Raw genomic sequence first — 14,041 nt, 5'->3', positions numbered from 1 at the left:
AAGGAGAGCTCTAGCAGATTGATGGCTCTGATGCCTAATGAAAACCAGCATCAACCCTTCTTGGAACTCCCAGGGTTCTTGATCTTGTCTCTTAGCCCTAAATTCTGCTGGGATTCCTGTTGTACAAGCAAGGTCAGAGACCTGGTTGCTTCTGCCAGGCCTTGTGGAATAGTGAGTCATGGGGGAATCCCAGAGACGGGAAGAGCAGTAGGAGTGTGCCTCCCACCCATCACAGTCTGGGGCCATGCAGAGGCAACTGTCAGTACAGATGTCAGGCTCTAGAATGAGACCACTGTCTCAGGCTGTGGGGTTTTTAAGCTGCATATCTGGGAGCTCTGGGTCCTCTCCCCAGCCTGAGCAGGTCCTGGAGGTCCTTGCCTCACAGTTACAGCAGTAAGACATGATGGTGCCTTGCCCCCTCAGCCCAGCTCCCCCACCAAAGCCTTCATGGTCATGGGAGCATGGCCTGTCCCCTGTTATGACCTGAGGTCTAGTCTGCAAGCCTGTGGGTGCAGCTTTCTGGGGGCCTGAGGCACCACACCAGCATTTTACTAGGACTGAGTGCTGTGGGCTCTGCCAGAGGCCACCTCCTTCCCTGGGAGTCCAGCCTGCAGGAATCAGCCAAGAGAACCCCTGCCTCTCACTAGACCTGCCCTTTTAGATTGTGGACTTTTCAAAGGCAGGCTTGATGTCTCATTCATCTTCAGTCCCCTCAGTGCCTGACATGTTTGGCTGGATCTGTAAGTGGTTTAGGAGTGAAGAAGAGGCAGCCCAAGAAAGGAACTGGATGAACCTTCCTTCCCTTAATGATTCTTAACCATTTTGTCCTTCTTGGGAGATCTGATGAAATCTTTGGACTATCTCCAGAGAAGTATAGACAAGCATGTGCACGTGCACACACACACACAGAATCTTGCACACAGCCTATCAATTGATGAACCCTAGTTAAGAGCCCCTGCCTCAGAGTTCTGGTAGTTTCCACTTACATTACCTCAGCATCATCTTATTCTGTGCCATGCCCCACACATCTGCCCACCCCCTTCACTTGCTCTGAACCCGTGCATAGTATAGGTGTTGGCTAGGGTACCAATCTGGAACCCAGTTACTTTGATCCAAGATTTGTTGAGAATGATTGCTTTTCACGGTTGCTATAAAGTGGCTCCATGGCCTAGCCATGACCCCAAGGAATAATGGCTTCCTGGACAGCACAGGTTTTACTTGATGTTCAAAAGATGACCTTTAGTGGACAGCCCGTGCTTGACCCCACCTGAGGAGAAGGGGCCTTCTTCCCTCGCAGCCACCAAAGCCAGCAGTGCAGGAAGCCTGGAGGTAAACCTTCCAGAAACCTACTGGTTGAAACTAGACTTGCCAGCCTTGGGCAACATCCTGTTTCAGACTTTCTGGTCTTCTCCACAGTCTTCCTCTTGCTGTCGCCCTACCCTTGTGCCCTAACGGGTAATTGACTTTTTCCCAGTAGGTTGTCTTTCATGGTTTCCTGAGTCACTCCCTCCAGCTTGTATTTATTTGACATTCAGAGCCATTTCCTATTTGGTAATATTTGGGGCTTTCATGGGGTGGAACATGTCCAAGAGTTCTCCTTCCTTGTGTTCCCATTCAGTGATATCCTTTGTCCCGTAGATTCTGGCTGTGATTCAGTTACCGACACCGAGACTGAGGACGAGAAGGTCCCTTCCTACTCGAAGCAGCAGAACCTGCCACAGCAGACTTCACCTGGGAACCTGATGGTGGTGCAGCCGGACCGTATTCGCTGTGGGGTAGGTGCTCCTGGGGCTGGTGGATCCGTGGCAGTGCACGGCCTTTTCAGTGGTTGCTTCTGTTGCAGTAAAGGGAGTGTAATCTTAGCCTTCCCTCAGGGATTCTCTTGTAGATTAGCTGCCCTGGGATTCCCAGTACCTGGGCCCTTGAGCACACCTCACTCCTTTAAATAAGAGAGAGGGAGGAGAGCCTAGGGGGCTCAGTGGGTTAAAGCCTCTGCTTTCGGCTCAGGTCATGATCCCAGAGTCCTGGGATCGAGCCCTCCATCGGGCTCTCTGCTCAGCGACGAGCTTCTTCCCCCTCTCTCTCTGCCTGCCTCACTGCCTACTTGTGATCTCTCTGTCAAATAAATAAATAAAATCTTTAAAAAAAAAAAAAAAAAGAGAGGCGAGCTCAGGAAAGTGTGTGTCACCCCTCTAAGACTTAAGTTCATAGATCAGAAATATAGATGTGTGGCAGCTTACCAGACACTTATGCCAACCCTGGAGGGAGAGGCCTGGGTCTGTTCCTGCCAGCCTAGGTCTGGAAGGAAAGAGAGTGGGGGGTGCATTTTGAAAGCTTGCTTCTCCTTCAGCTGACCACTCCCATTCCCCGAGTGAATGCCTTGAAGTTCGCTGGCTGCAACGTGCCAGTATTGCTTGCTAAAAGGGCTAAGATAAAAGCTAGAGTGTAATGTGACTAACATTTTCAGGATGGGACCTATGTTAACAGGTGACTTGAATGTGATGGCCCAATGGATGCGCCACTGTCATGCGAATTCTACCATAGAACTGGTAGTTTTTCATTATCTTTCGTTTCTTGTTGAAAATGTGTGATATTATTAGTTCAGAGCAGCAGAATGCTTTCCTGTGGCTACAAGCTCATAAACATGCTGGGTTTAGATTGCACAGTAAGACAGGATCATTGTATGTGGCCGGCCTGGCAAGAAATCATCAAGCGAGCGAGGTGAAGTAGAATTCAGGTTGTTCCATGCGTGGGGAAAATCTGCCCTCCAGTAAGGTATTTGTGCCCATTCAAGAAGAGTATAAGAAGCAGACCCCAGGAGGGGTCCTCCAGGCTGACGCCTGTCACATCATAAGGTCCATGTGTCACCCAGGGGTCTTGGTAAAATTCAGACTTTGATGGTTCAGTGGGTCCAGGAGGGGCCTGGGATTCTGCATTTCAAACCGCTTCCAAGGCTGTCAGCCTGCCAGCTTTCCATGGAGCAGTCAGGCTCATGTCCGAATAGTGCTTCTCAGACTATCGGTGAAGACCCCTTTTATTTCGTTCTACAAAATTCCCAATTCTGCCATGCACCAGTGCTTTTAAAAATGCCATAAAAGAGAAATGCTATAAAAATGAAATAAAAAGAGGTACAAGCCGTTGGATTTTAAATTATTACATTAGGTCCCACAGACATAAAATTACTCCCATCAAACTGCTGTAAAGCTTGATAAATGTTCACTCTTGGTCTTTGTAACTTGTCCCTTTGGGACCCGTAGTGGTCGGGCCCAGAGCTGGACTGCAGACCCCTCCCTGCTAGCGCTGGAGCTTGGGGAGTCGGGAGAACCTCTGCCCAGCACCCTGACCGGGCACCCAGGATGGGGAGGGGACACTGACTGGCCTCCTGTTCCAGGTGGAAACCACTGTCTACGTCATCGTGAGATGTAAGTTGGATGAGAGGGTGACAACAGAAGCAGAATTTTCTCCTGAGGATTCTCCCTCCATCCGGGTGGAAGCCAAGCTGGAGAATGAATACACCGTTTCTGTGAAGGCTCCCAGTAAGTAGCCCCGTCTACCTCCGGAAATTAGGCGTCCTGTTCAGGAAGAGGCCCACTCTTGCTTTCTTTTTCTTGTCCTGTCTTTATTCAGCAGCTGAGAAAAGTGACAGCCAAGATTTGGATTTTGTTGTCATATTCTATTTAAAGGAAAAGGAAGTCTCAGAAACATGCATGTGCGATGGGGGAAAAATGGATATTGTAAACTTTTTATCTGTAAGAAGTAAACATATTAAAATTTTTTGAGGGCTACCCGGGTGGCTCAGTTGGTTAAGCGTCTGCCTTCAGCTCAGGTCATGATCCCGGGGTTCTGGGATCGAGCCCCATGTCAGCTCCCTGTTCAGCAGGAGAGTCGCTCTGCTTCTCCCTTTACCTCTGTCCCTTAGCCTGACTTGTGCACTGTCTCTCACTCACTCTCTCTTTCAAATAAATAAAATCTTTAAAAATATTTTTTTGAAATTAGAGAAAAATAGAAAAAAAGTCATCACACTACTACCCTGTCTTTTGGCCTTCGTTCACAATTTTAAAAACAGAGTTGTTTTCAATATTTATTCTCTCAGCATCCTTTTGCCCCCCGCTTTTTTCCCCCCTAAAGATTTTATTTATTTATTTAACAGAGAGAGAGAGATCACAAGTAGACAGAAAGGCAGGCAGAGGGTGAAGGGGAAGCAGGCTCCCCACTGAGCAGAGATTCCCGATGTGGGGGCTCGATCCCAGGACCCTGAGACCATGACCTGAGACCATGACCTGAGCCGAAGGCAGAGGCCCAACCCACTGAGCCACCCAGGCGCCCCTTGCCCCTTTCTGTTATATGGACCTTGTAACTTTCCATTTTATAGTATATTTTTTCTATCATAAAACTTATGTGAGCTCAATACTGAAAAGTTAAAGAATGCAGGGGCATCTGGGTGGCTCAGTGGGTTAAAGCCTCTTCCTTCAGCTCAGGTCATGATCTCAGGGTCCTGGGATCGAGCCCCTCATTGGGCTCTCTGCTCGGCGGGGAGCCTGCTTCCTCCTCTCTCTCTGACTGCCTCTCTGCCTATTTGTGATCTCTGTCTGTCAAGTAAATTTAAAAAAAAAAATTTAAAAAAAATTAAAAAGAAAAAAGAGAAAGTAAAGGAAAGTAAATAAATGCAGCCAAGGTAAAGGAAAATAAATGGAAAATTGCCTTTATGCCCCAAAAGAAATCAGTGATTTCTGTAAATTTTCTGCGTCTATGTACATATCTTCGTATAGTCTCATAGGCCACTTTTGTTACCTGGAAGATACCTATGAGTATTTGCTCACATTAATAAGTATTCTTTTACAACATAATTCTTCATGGTTCCAAACTAATCCGTTGTATAGATGTATCATAATTTATAAAACCAGTTCCTTGAGTTGAACTTGTATCTTAGAAGTCATCTTGTTTAAAGCTGCATTATACTCCCTTGAAAAGAAGTATCATCTTTTAATTTTTCGCTTCCTCATTGTTATGTATTTATGTCATTTCTGATTTCTTATTGTCTTCTTCCTATTTTAAATTCTGATATATCAAACATCTTTATGCTTGCATGGATTGAGGAGTATTTCCTCAAGATGGAACCCCTGAAACGTGGTACATTTTGAAGGATCCTGGAAAACAGGGCTTCCTTGCTTTTGGAAATACTACTCCTATCTATCAAGTTTGCTATGTCTTGGCCAACCCTAGGCATTATCATTTTTAAATATCTTTGCTAATTGGATGTCTTTTGAAAGAGTAGCCCATTATTTTAATTTGCATTTCTTTGATTACTAACGAGGCTATTTTTCCATGTTCTCTACTTGTTGCATTTCCTCTTTTGTGAATCGAATCTTTGTGGTTGGTGTATTTTTAATTTTTCTTTCCCCCTCAAAACCCCTTCCTGTGGTGGAGAAGAGCTAAAGAGCACAGAGTCATGACAGCCACAGAGCCAGTGAATCAATTCTCCCAGTCCAGGGCTATGGAAGCACTGAGTTCCGCCAGCCAGGATCTTTTCCCACCTTGTGGCCACCGCTGACCTTTGTAGAAAGTGTTTTATTTTATTTATTTATTTATTTTTTTTAAGAAAGATTTTATTTATTTACTTACTTGACAGAGATCTCAAGTACGTGAAGAGGCAGGCAGAGAGAGAGAGAGGAGGAGGAAGCAGGCTTCCCGCTGAGCAGAGAGCCTGATACGGGTCTCGATCCCAGGACCCTGGGACCATGACCTGAGCCAAAGGCAGAGGCTTTAACCCACTGAGCCACCCAGGTGCCCCTATAGAAAGTGTTTTAAACTCAACTCTTCTTATTTGTCATGGTCCTGGGCCTACTGTAGCAACCAAAACAGATGAAAATCTTCCAAAAATGAAATTGCCAAACCAACGGGGACAGTTCCTCTGACTCTGGGTCTCTCAGGTGCCAGTCTCCTCACTTCCTACTTCTACCCTTCCCCTCACTTCTCTATCCCGCACCTACCTCCCAAATCTTTCTTCCAGCCCCCAGTTAATTTCTTTACCATTAAGGTGAATCCACGGATAGTTTCCCCTGGCCCTTGTTCTTCCTAGGCACATTCGTGGTTTTTTTGTTTTTTTGTTTTTGTTTTTTTTTTTCTTCTCTTCAGTCCTCTCCTCTGGGAATGTTTCCTTGAAGATCTATTCCGGGGATTTAGTGGTGTGTGAAACTGTGATCAGCTATTATACTGACATGGAAGAGATCGGGAATTTATTGTCTAATGCAGCAAATCCCGTGGAGTTCATGTGTCAGGTAAGGATGTGGAAAGGAACCCTGCAGTTTCTGGACATGTAGTTTCTACTCGTGGTTCTTTGGCTTTGAATCTACTGGATGGAAGATGGCTGGATTTAAAATCTGACCTTCCTCACTTTTGTGTTCAGGCCTTTAAAATTGTGCCCTACAACACGGAGACCCTTGATAAACTGCTCACTGAGTCTCTGAAGAACAACATCCCTGCGAGTGGACTGCACCTCTTTGGAATTAACCAACTGGAAGAAGAAGATATGATGACAAGTAAGTCAGAAATTCAGGCCTCAGGAAACCAACTGTGGGGTGATTCTAGTTTGTGGGTTTCAGCATCCAATCCCCCCATGCTTGGACCCTTTTGGTTCCCACTCTGCAGCTCATCCTTTGCGAATGGTTCCTTCACTGGCAAGCTAGAGCATCTTCTAAATTGTAGATCTGAAAATTTCAGCCCCTTGCTAAAAACCCTTTGTGGTTCCCATTTGCCTTCTAGATAAAGTCCAGACTCCTTAGCATTTTTGCAAGCCCTTCCCAAGAGGTTCCCGCTGTATTTCTGCCCTCATCTCTATGCTGTCCCTGGGCTCTGCTCTACAGGAAGTCTGAACTTCTTTCACCTCATGAGAATTCTGCCCTGCCTCTTGCTGCCTGAACTCTATGGGAATTTAGTTTCCTCCTGTCCTCCTTGGTTGATGTGCACCTGGCTAACATCTCGTCATTTCCGAACAGCGGCCTAGGTAGCACTTCCTCAGGAAGACCTCTCTGATCCTTCGGTGGGTTCTGTCTATGTGCTGTGGGCTCCCCTAGCATGTCGGGTATCCTCTGTGTTAGTTCTCAGCTGTGTCTGTCTTCTCTGCAGGCTGTCAGCTCCATGAGGGCTGAGGCAGTGCCTGGGTGGCTAATTGTAGGCTCGAAACAAACATTTGTTTAGTGAGGGAGGAGCAGTCTTCTGTGTGCATGTGACAGGCTGGATAACGGCTCCTTTGGGGGGATGGTGCCCGGTGGGCTGACAGGACGCCTGGTAGATGGCTCTTTCTTCACATTGCATGATGGAGCTTGGTTGCCCCCTGCCCCATGTCCCATCCTTCCCTAGCGTAGAGCCATAAGAATAGGGTTATATTACCCTCAGGTCCTTCTCCTGGGGTCATTCTCTTGTTGCCTCTCCCCATTTTTCTACTGTGGAATACTGTGGACTGTTCTTGCATTACTTCCTGCAGTGTTGATATTCTCTATTCTTAAACTTGGGGCTCAGGAAGAGTATTTATAGCCTGCCAATGTGGGGTCCCGGGGACATGTTCAGACCGTCATCCCAAGGATCATATCCTGATGAATAGGAAGCTGGGTTTGTTTTACTAAGAAAAATCTGTGTGTGTGTGTACATAGTAGTATATATCTGTCTGTTTATCTATCACTGTTGGGTTTAGAAATCAATGTTTAGGGCACCTGGGTGGCTCAGTGGGTTAAAGCCTCTGCCTTCGGCTTGGGTCATGATCCCGGGGTCCTGGGATGGAGTTTGGCATTGAGCTCCCTGCTTGGCGGGGAGCCTGCTTCCTCCTCTCTCTCTGCCTGCCTCTCTGCCTACTTGTGATCTTTCTCTGTGTGTCAAATAAATAAATAAAATCTTTTAAAAATCTTAAAAAAAAAAAAAAAGAAATCAACTTTTATGAAAACAAAACAATGATTTGTCCCCACAATGCAAACACGTCTATTTTCTTGGTAGAGTTTAGCTTGCTAAATCCAGATATTAGTATGCGGAGGAGGTCACGAGGATCCAGTGACCTGAAGAAGTACTTTGTTTCCCCTGAGTCAAAAGGTTCACGGTCATCCTGCGGTTCAGGTGTATTAATACCAACACTCAAAACCTGTCCTAAACAAAGAACTCACTGAATACCACCGTCTTATTAATCCTCCTAGCCCTTTTGAAATAGTTTGGAAATATCTTCTAGTTCAAAACTAAGGGCCACGGAAAGGCTAATTAACATACTAGGATGACTGGGCATACTATGAAATTTGGAATAAGAGCTAAGAAGATGGACTTAATTTTTTTAAATCAGCACAAAGCAATTGTGTTAAAATGCTGTGACATTTGCAGAGAAGGTCAAGACATCATTCCTGTTGTACTTTGTGGCTGCTACCTAAGCTTTTAGAAAATCAGCATATTTTGAATTAGTATTATTTTTCAGGATTCTTTGATCCTTTTAGAGAAAAAAGGTAGATTATTAATTATTAGATTTGCTAATTAATTAACATATCATTTCTTCCATCATCCGAGGGCAGAATCTTCAGCTGTGCCTCAAAGGAAACTGTCAGATGTTAGGTCAATCAACCCAGAAGTAATGATTGAGTGCCTGCTGGATGCCATGGTAGGCTTGCCAGCTTTGTCTCCATGAACAAGGGTGCCCATGCCTTCATTCTTATTTGTTCATTGTCTTCCTGAACAATTTTCAGATCAGAGGGATGAAGAGTTGCCCACCTTGTTGCATTTTGCTGCGAAGTATGGGCTCAAGAACCTCACTGCCTTGTTGCTCACCTGCCCGGGAGCCCTACAGGCATACAGTGTGGCCAACAAGCATGGCCACTATCCCAACACCATTGCTGAGAAACACGGCTTCAGGGATCTGCGGCAGTTCATCGATGAGTATGTGGTAAGGTCAAGGTGGGAGAGGCCCCAGGAATGGAAATGGACTCTGTGGTCCTAGGGCCTACCTGTTCAGTAGAGATACGTGCCTCTTCTCTGGTAGGGCCAGTTTGTATGGGCTTAAGAGATGCTCCCTGGAGTCCCATGGACCTAAGTCCACATTCCTGTGCCAACATTTGTCAGCCATGTGACTTTGGACATATCATGTACCCTCTCTCTTTTAGTTTTCTAAAGGGCAGAAGGAGGGTAATGCTAGTTCTTCTCATAGGGTGGTTTTCAGGATAAAAGGAAATAATGGATGTGAAGCACTGAGGTCCACTCAGAGAGATTTACAGAGACGTTTAAAGACTGAATCTGCTGCAGGTTGATGCTGATCCCTCTTCCCCAGCCCCACCCCATCCTCAAGGGACTTTGGTGGGATGCTCCCAGCTGCCTTGCCGCCATCAGGTCCAGGTGAACTGTTAGGATTGGTTCTCAGCAGAGACCACAATGAAGCTCTGCACTTGAGGCTTCCCAGAGGCCAGCTGGGAGGTCCCCTGTTGTGCTAATGGCCTGTCTCTCTTTCTGAGCCTCTGCTGATCCCAAGAGAGATATGCCCTGTTTCTTAGCTCACCTGGTTTTGGACCTCCAGATCCTCCTTGATCATCGACTTCTGGGAACATCTTCGAGTTCTCATCCACTGTCTAGTCTTTGCTCCATGCCCCAGTATCACTTCTCTTCTCTTGGAGACCCCCGTCCTTCTTGACTCTCCCCTTTTCTGGTTTTCCTTCATCTTCACAAGTCACAGTGGGGACTCTCGTTCTCTTGTGTGGGGCTGAGACCTCAAAGGAACCATAAAGACAATCCAGTCTTGCTCTCTATCTCCATAAAGGAGTGAGCCTACACCTCCCCAGAAACTTAATTCCGTGCTGTTATTTCACAGTCCGCAAGGCAGCGACTTGCTAAGGCATGGAGGGGGGCTCCCCACAGTTTGGGGGTGAATAAGTGTGTTGAACAAGTAGAATAGCCTGCGTGTCGTTTTGGGCACCTTTGACATAAATGAGGCTAAAAAGTACTCACCATCCAGGAGTATTTATTCTGCTTTACTTTGAAATCACAAATGTATAAAATGCAGCGCATCATTTCCACGCCAGTAGTTTTTATTGGGGACATACTGTGTTCACAGTCATGACTCCTAGTTATCGAATCTATTTGATTGGCAAATGCCATGTTTCACTTCATGCTCACTGCAGCCCTTGGAAGTTGACAGTATTCTTGTCTGTCTTTAACAAACAAGGAGAAGATGGGGCTTAAATTAGGAAGGCAGAATAATTGTGCCCGGGTTGCACTCTAGCAAGGATGGAGATGGGACAGGAACCTAGTTTGATGTCAGTTCTGGGGCTTGTTCTTTTATTCTACGTAACAGGGAAGTGGAACGATGCCTTTTCAGTTTGCACTGAAATTAATCGGGTTCCCGTTTCTCCTACCTTCTTAGCTCTCTAGCCGTAATCACCTTCAGCCAATGCATCTTCCGCATTGCTACCAAAAGGTCCCTGCATGTTTTTCTGACCTCTAAGGACTGTCCCGTTTCCTCTTTCCACCACATTGAAACCAAATGCCAGACCTTGAGTCTCCCAACACCTCATAGCCGTCACCTGGGCCAGTCCTTCAGTTGCATCAAGAAACCAGCAGGTTGTGTCAACAGCAGATGAGCTCCCTCGAGGTGGTGTGATGAAAATGAGGATTTTTGTGGGTCGATGCTGAAATAAGGTTGTGAAACACCAAAATTTCTTACCAGGAAAAGTTGTGCAGAGTTTCAGAGAAGCCAGCTTTCTGCCTTTGCCACCACAGGGAGGCAGAAGGACGGGGCGGTCTGTCTGACTGCAGGGCCTTTCAGCTAAGGCTGTCTCTCCTCTGGACACACTGTATGAAACCACGGCAAGCACTTGGCAGCGGCCTGCTGGAAGGAACGGGGACTAGGGAGTGAGCTTCTGAGGGCCACCTGACTACTTATCAGGGCAAGGACAACTTAGCAGCTCCCATTTCATTTGGATATCTGTGTTGTTGGTCAGTAAGGGTTACCGCCTTGGAGATCATTGATTTCCTTTGGAGGAACCAGGGTGTAGTAGAAAGGTCAGAAGGCAGGACTGCACGCCCTTAAGTAAGGTGCTAGATTTTTCTGAGCTGTGGTTTTTCTCATGTGTGAACTGGGGAATATCGGCGCAACTTTCTCAGGCAGCTGTGGAAAGAATGACATGAGGTAACGTAGAGGCAAACACCTGGTATCGCACCTGACCCTTAGTAGGTGGTCTTGAGGAAGCCTTTAATTTGTACCCTCAGCTCCTCGGACATTTAATGCCTGTCTCTTGTGTGCAGGACTCTGTGTTTAGCATTGGGAGGAGACATGAAGATTAAAACAAAGCACACAAGACAAACAGAGTTGGAGCCTGGCCCCCAGGAGCTTGAGGGCTGGTGGGACAGCTGAACGCTGACCCGTGTGAACGTTTCCTCTTTGCCGGTCCCAAGTGCACCGAAGGCCTCCCTCTTCCCAGAAGGCCAGAGTGTCTCCGGGTGCCTGTGAGTCCCGTCTTCTCTTTCAGGAAACTGTGGACATGCTGAAGAGTCACATCAAAGAGGAACTGATGCAAGGGGAGGAGGCTGATGCCGTGTACGAGTCCATGGCCCACCTCTCCACAGACCTGCTCATGAAATGTTCCCTCAACCCCGGCTGCGACGAGGAGCTCTATGAGTCCATGGCTGCCTTTGTGCCTGCTGCCACCGAAGACCTCTGTAAGTAGCACAGCCCAGCCTCCATCCTTCTGCTGAGCCGTGGCTTTCTTCATTCTCGTGGACGGCAGGAGGGAAGTCCCTGCTTACCCCCGCTCCACCCCAGACAGACGAAGATCCTGTTTTGCACAAAGTTAGGGCTGTCATCATGGGCTGTGACAAGCACACTCCTTCTCCAAACTTCCTTTGCTGTGCCTGCTGAGTGACGGGAGAGTGCAGGCAAGGGCTGGAGGTCAGAGTCGATGGAGGCATTGACTTGGGATCTGAGGGGCGAAGCATGTGGCTCTTAGCCCTGTCAGTCCCAATGGGCCCTTTTCTGTGGCGAACATTACATGATGTTCTCTTTGGTACCCTGATGTGCCATTCATAAATAATCTAACCTACCTATGTGTGAAAATTTAGAAATCAAATATGCGCCCTGATTGAAATACAAGTTAAAGGAGAGGGAGGGTTCAGACTGCCTGCACATGAGGACATCATGAAATGGTCAGCTGCAGGCACCCACACCCAGAATCATTGCCAACATTATGGCATCAAATGCTGAGTGACCGACGTGAGTCTGCTGTATCCGCGACTCATGTACCTCCGGCGACATTGGCACCCGTGCCTGGGTTTTCTTAAGTAGTAAGTGATTCTTCACACTCTCCATTTTCATACTAATTGAATTCCTGGAAAATTCCATGCATTCTAAAACCATGCAGAAATACAAGTTGTAGTTATATGTGAAGCAGTTTAGTTTCTAGGCACAGAAATTTATAAGCAGATTTTTTTGATTACCTAGCTCTAATAGATTCATATATAGTAAACTTATTTCTAAAATGTCACATCTTTTTTTTAGTAATTTTTAAATTTTTTTATAAACATATAATATATTATTAGCCCCAGGGGTACAGGTCTGTGAATCGCCAGGTTTACACACTTGACAGCACTTACCATAGCACATACCCTCCCCAATGTTCATAGCCCCACCACCCTCTCCTACCCCCCTCCCCCCGGCAACCCTCAGTTTGTTTTGCGAGATTAAGTGTTTCTTATGGTTTTGTCTCCCTCCCTATCCCATCTTGTTTCATTTTTTCTTTTCCTACCTCCCAGACACCCCGCATTGCCTCTCAACTTCCTCATGTCAGGAAGATCATATGATAGTTGTCTTTCTCCGACTGACTTATTTTGCTAAGCATATTACCCTCTAGTTCCATCCACGTCATCGCAAATGGCAAGATTTCATTTCTTTTGATGGCTGCATAGTAGTCCATTGTATATATATACCACCTCTTCTTTATCCATTCATCTGTTGATGGACATCTAGGTTCTTTCCATAGTTTGGCTATTGTGGACATTGCTGCTATAAACATTCGGGTGCACGTGCCCCTTCAGATCACTACATTTGTATCTTTAGGGTAAATAACCAGTAGTGCAACTGCTGGGTCGTAAAGTAGCTCCATTTTCAATTTTTTGAGGAACCTCCATGCTGTTTTCCAGAGTGACTGCACCAGCTTGCATTCCCACCAACAGTGTAGGAGGGTTCCCCTTTCTCGGCATCCTCGCCAACATCTGTCATTTCCTGACTTGTTAATTTTAGCCATTCTGACTGGTGTGAGGTGGTATCTCATTGTGGTTTTGATTTGCTAAAATGTCACATCTTTAGGACAGGATTTTTCTTGTAAATTGTTTTAACAAATTTTGCCCATTTGGGGGGTTAACTTGTTTTTCCAATTGTAAAAGTAATACATTCTTATAAAAACTTAAAAGAGGAATGTTACAATAGTTATTAAAAGTCTATATGACTCCACCCAAAACCAACCACTGTAGCACTCCTAACGGTTTGTTGGGGATATTTGTCCATATTTTTCTTTATACCTACTGATATTAAGTTAAGAAATACATATGCGTATATACATTTGTACAGATCTGTACAAATGCATGTATACATGTAAATGTATATTATAAGCAGTTTTTTTTAACCTATATGTATGGCTAGAAGTCACGAGGGGCACAAAACACTTGATAGTCCAGCACAGTGCCGTCCATGGGCAGAGTGTCTGCATCTCTCCCGCTTCTGCTAAATGCCGGTACATAGTCTCCCCTTAGCTAAGGTCTCACCTTCCCGTGGACAGCTGGCCCACAAGCCGAGGATTCTCCCTCTGACCTATCTTCAGAAGGTCAGTGCTAGCTTAATGGTATGCCATTTATCTCATATGTAAGCATTTTATCATCTTCTGTCTCACAAGAAGGGTAAGTACAGTAAAATATTTTGAGACAGAGAGAAACTAGGTTCATATAACCGTTTTTTCATAAAACTTTTGTTGCAGCATATTGTTAGAGTTGTTCTATTTTATTCTTAGTTATTATTTATCTCCTACTGTGCCTAGTT

At 45.9% G+C, this 14,041-nt stretch overlaps 1 protein-coding gene across 2 annotated transcripts in view; it reads left to right on the top strand.

The window, feature by feature from the left end:
* The window catches only part of LOC111144693 (phosphoinositide-3-kinase adaptor protein 1), a 119,326-nt gene that overhangs the window by 55,209 nt on the left and 50,076 nt on the right, over nucleotides 1-14,041 (top strand). For both annotated transcript variants that reach the window (XM_022499114.1, XM_022499113.1), the window contains exons 3-8: nucleotides 1,639-1,775; nucleotides 3,392-3,536; nucleotides 6,136-6,278; nucleotides 6,407-6,539; nucleotides 8,715-8,911; nucleotides 11,484-11,673. In XM_022499114.1, the coding sequence (XP_022354822.1) occupies nucleotides 1,639-1,775; nucleotides 3,392-3,536; nucleotides 6,136-6,278; nucleotides 6,407-6,539; nucleotides 8,715-8,911; nucleotides 11,484-11,673 (945 nt within the window). The remainder of the gene's footprint in view (nucleotides 1-1,638; nucleotides 1,776-3,391; nucleotides 3,537-6,135; nucleotides 6,279-6,406; nucleotides 6,540-8,714; nucleotides 8,912-11,483; nucleotides 11,674-14,041) is intronic.

Source organism: Enhydra lutris, unplaced genomic scaffold (genome assembly GCF_002288905.1).
Source record: "Enhydra lutris kenyoni isolate GAN:26980312 unplaced genomic scaffold, ASM228890v2 scaffoldscaffold12, whole genome shotgun sequence".
In the NCBI taxonomy this organism is placed as follows: domain Eukaryota; kingdom Metazoa; phylum Chordata; class Mammalia; order Carnivora; family Mustelidae; genus Enhydra; species Enhydra lutris.
The sequence above is the reverse complement of the archived record's forward strand: the minus strand, read 5'-3'. Positions and strand labels throughout refer to the sequence as shown.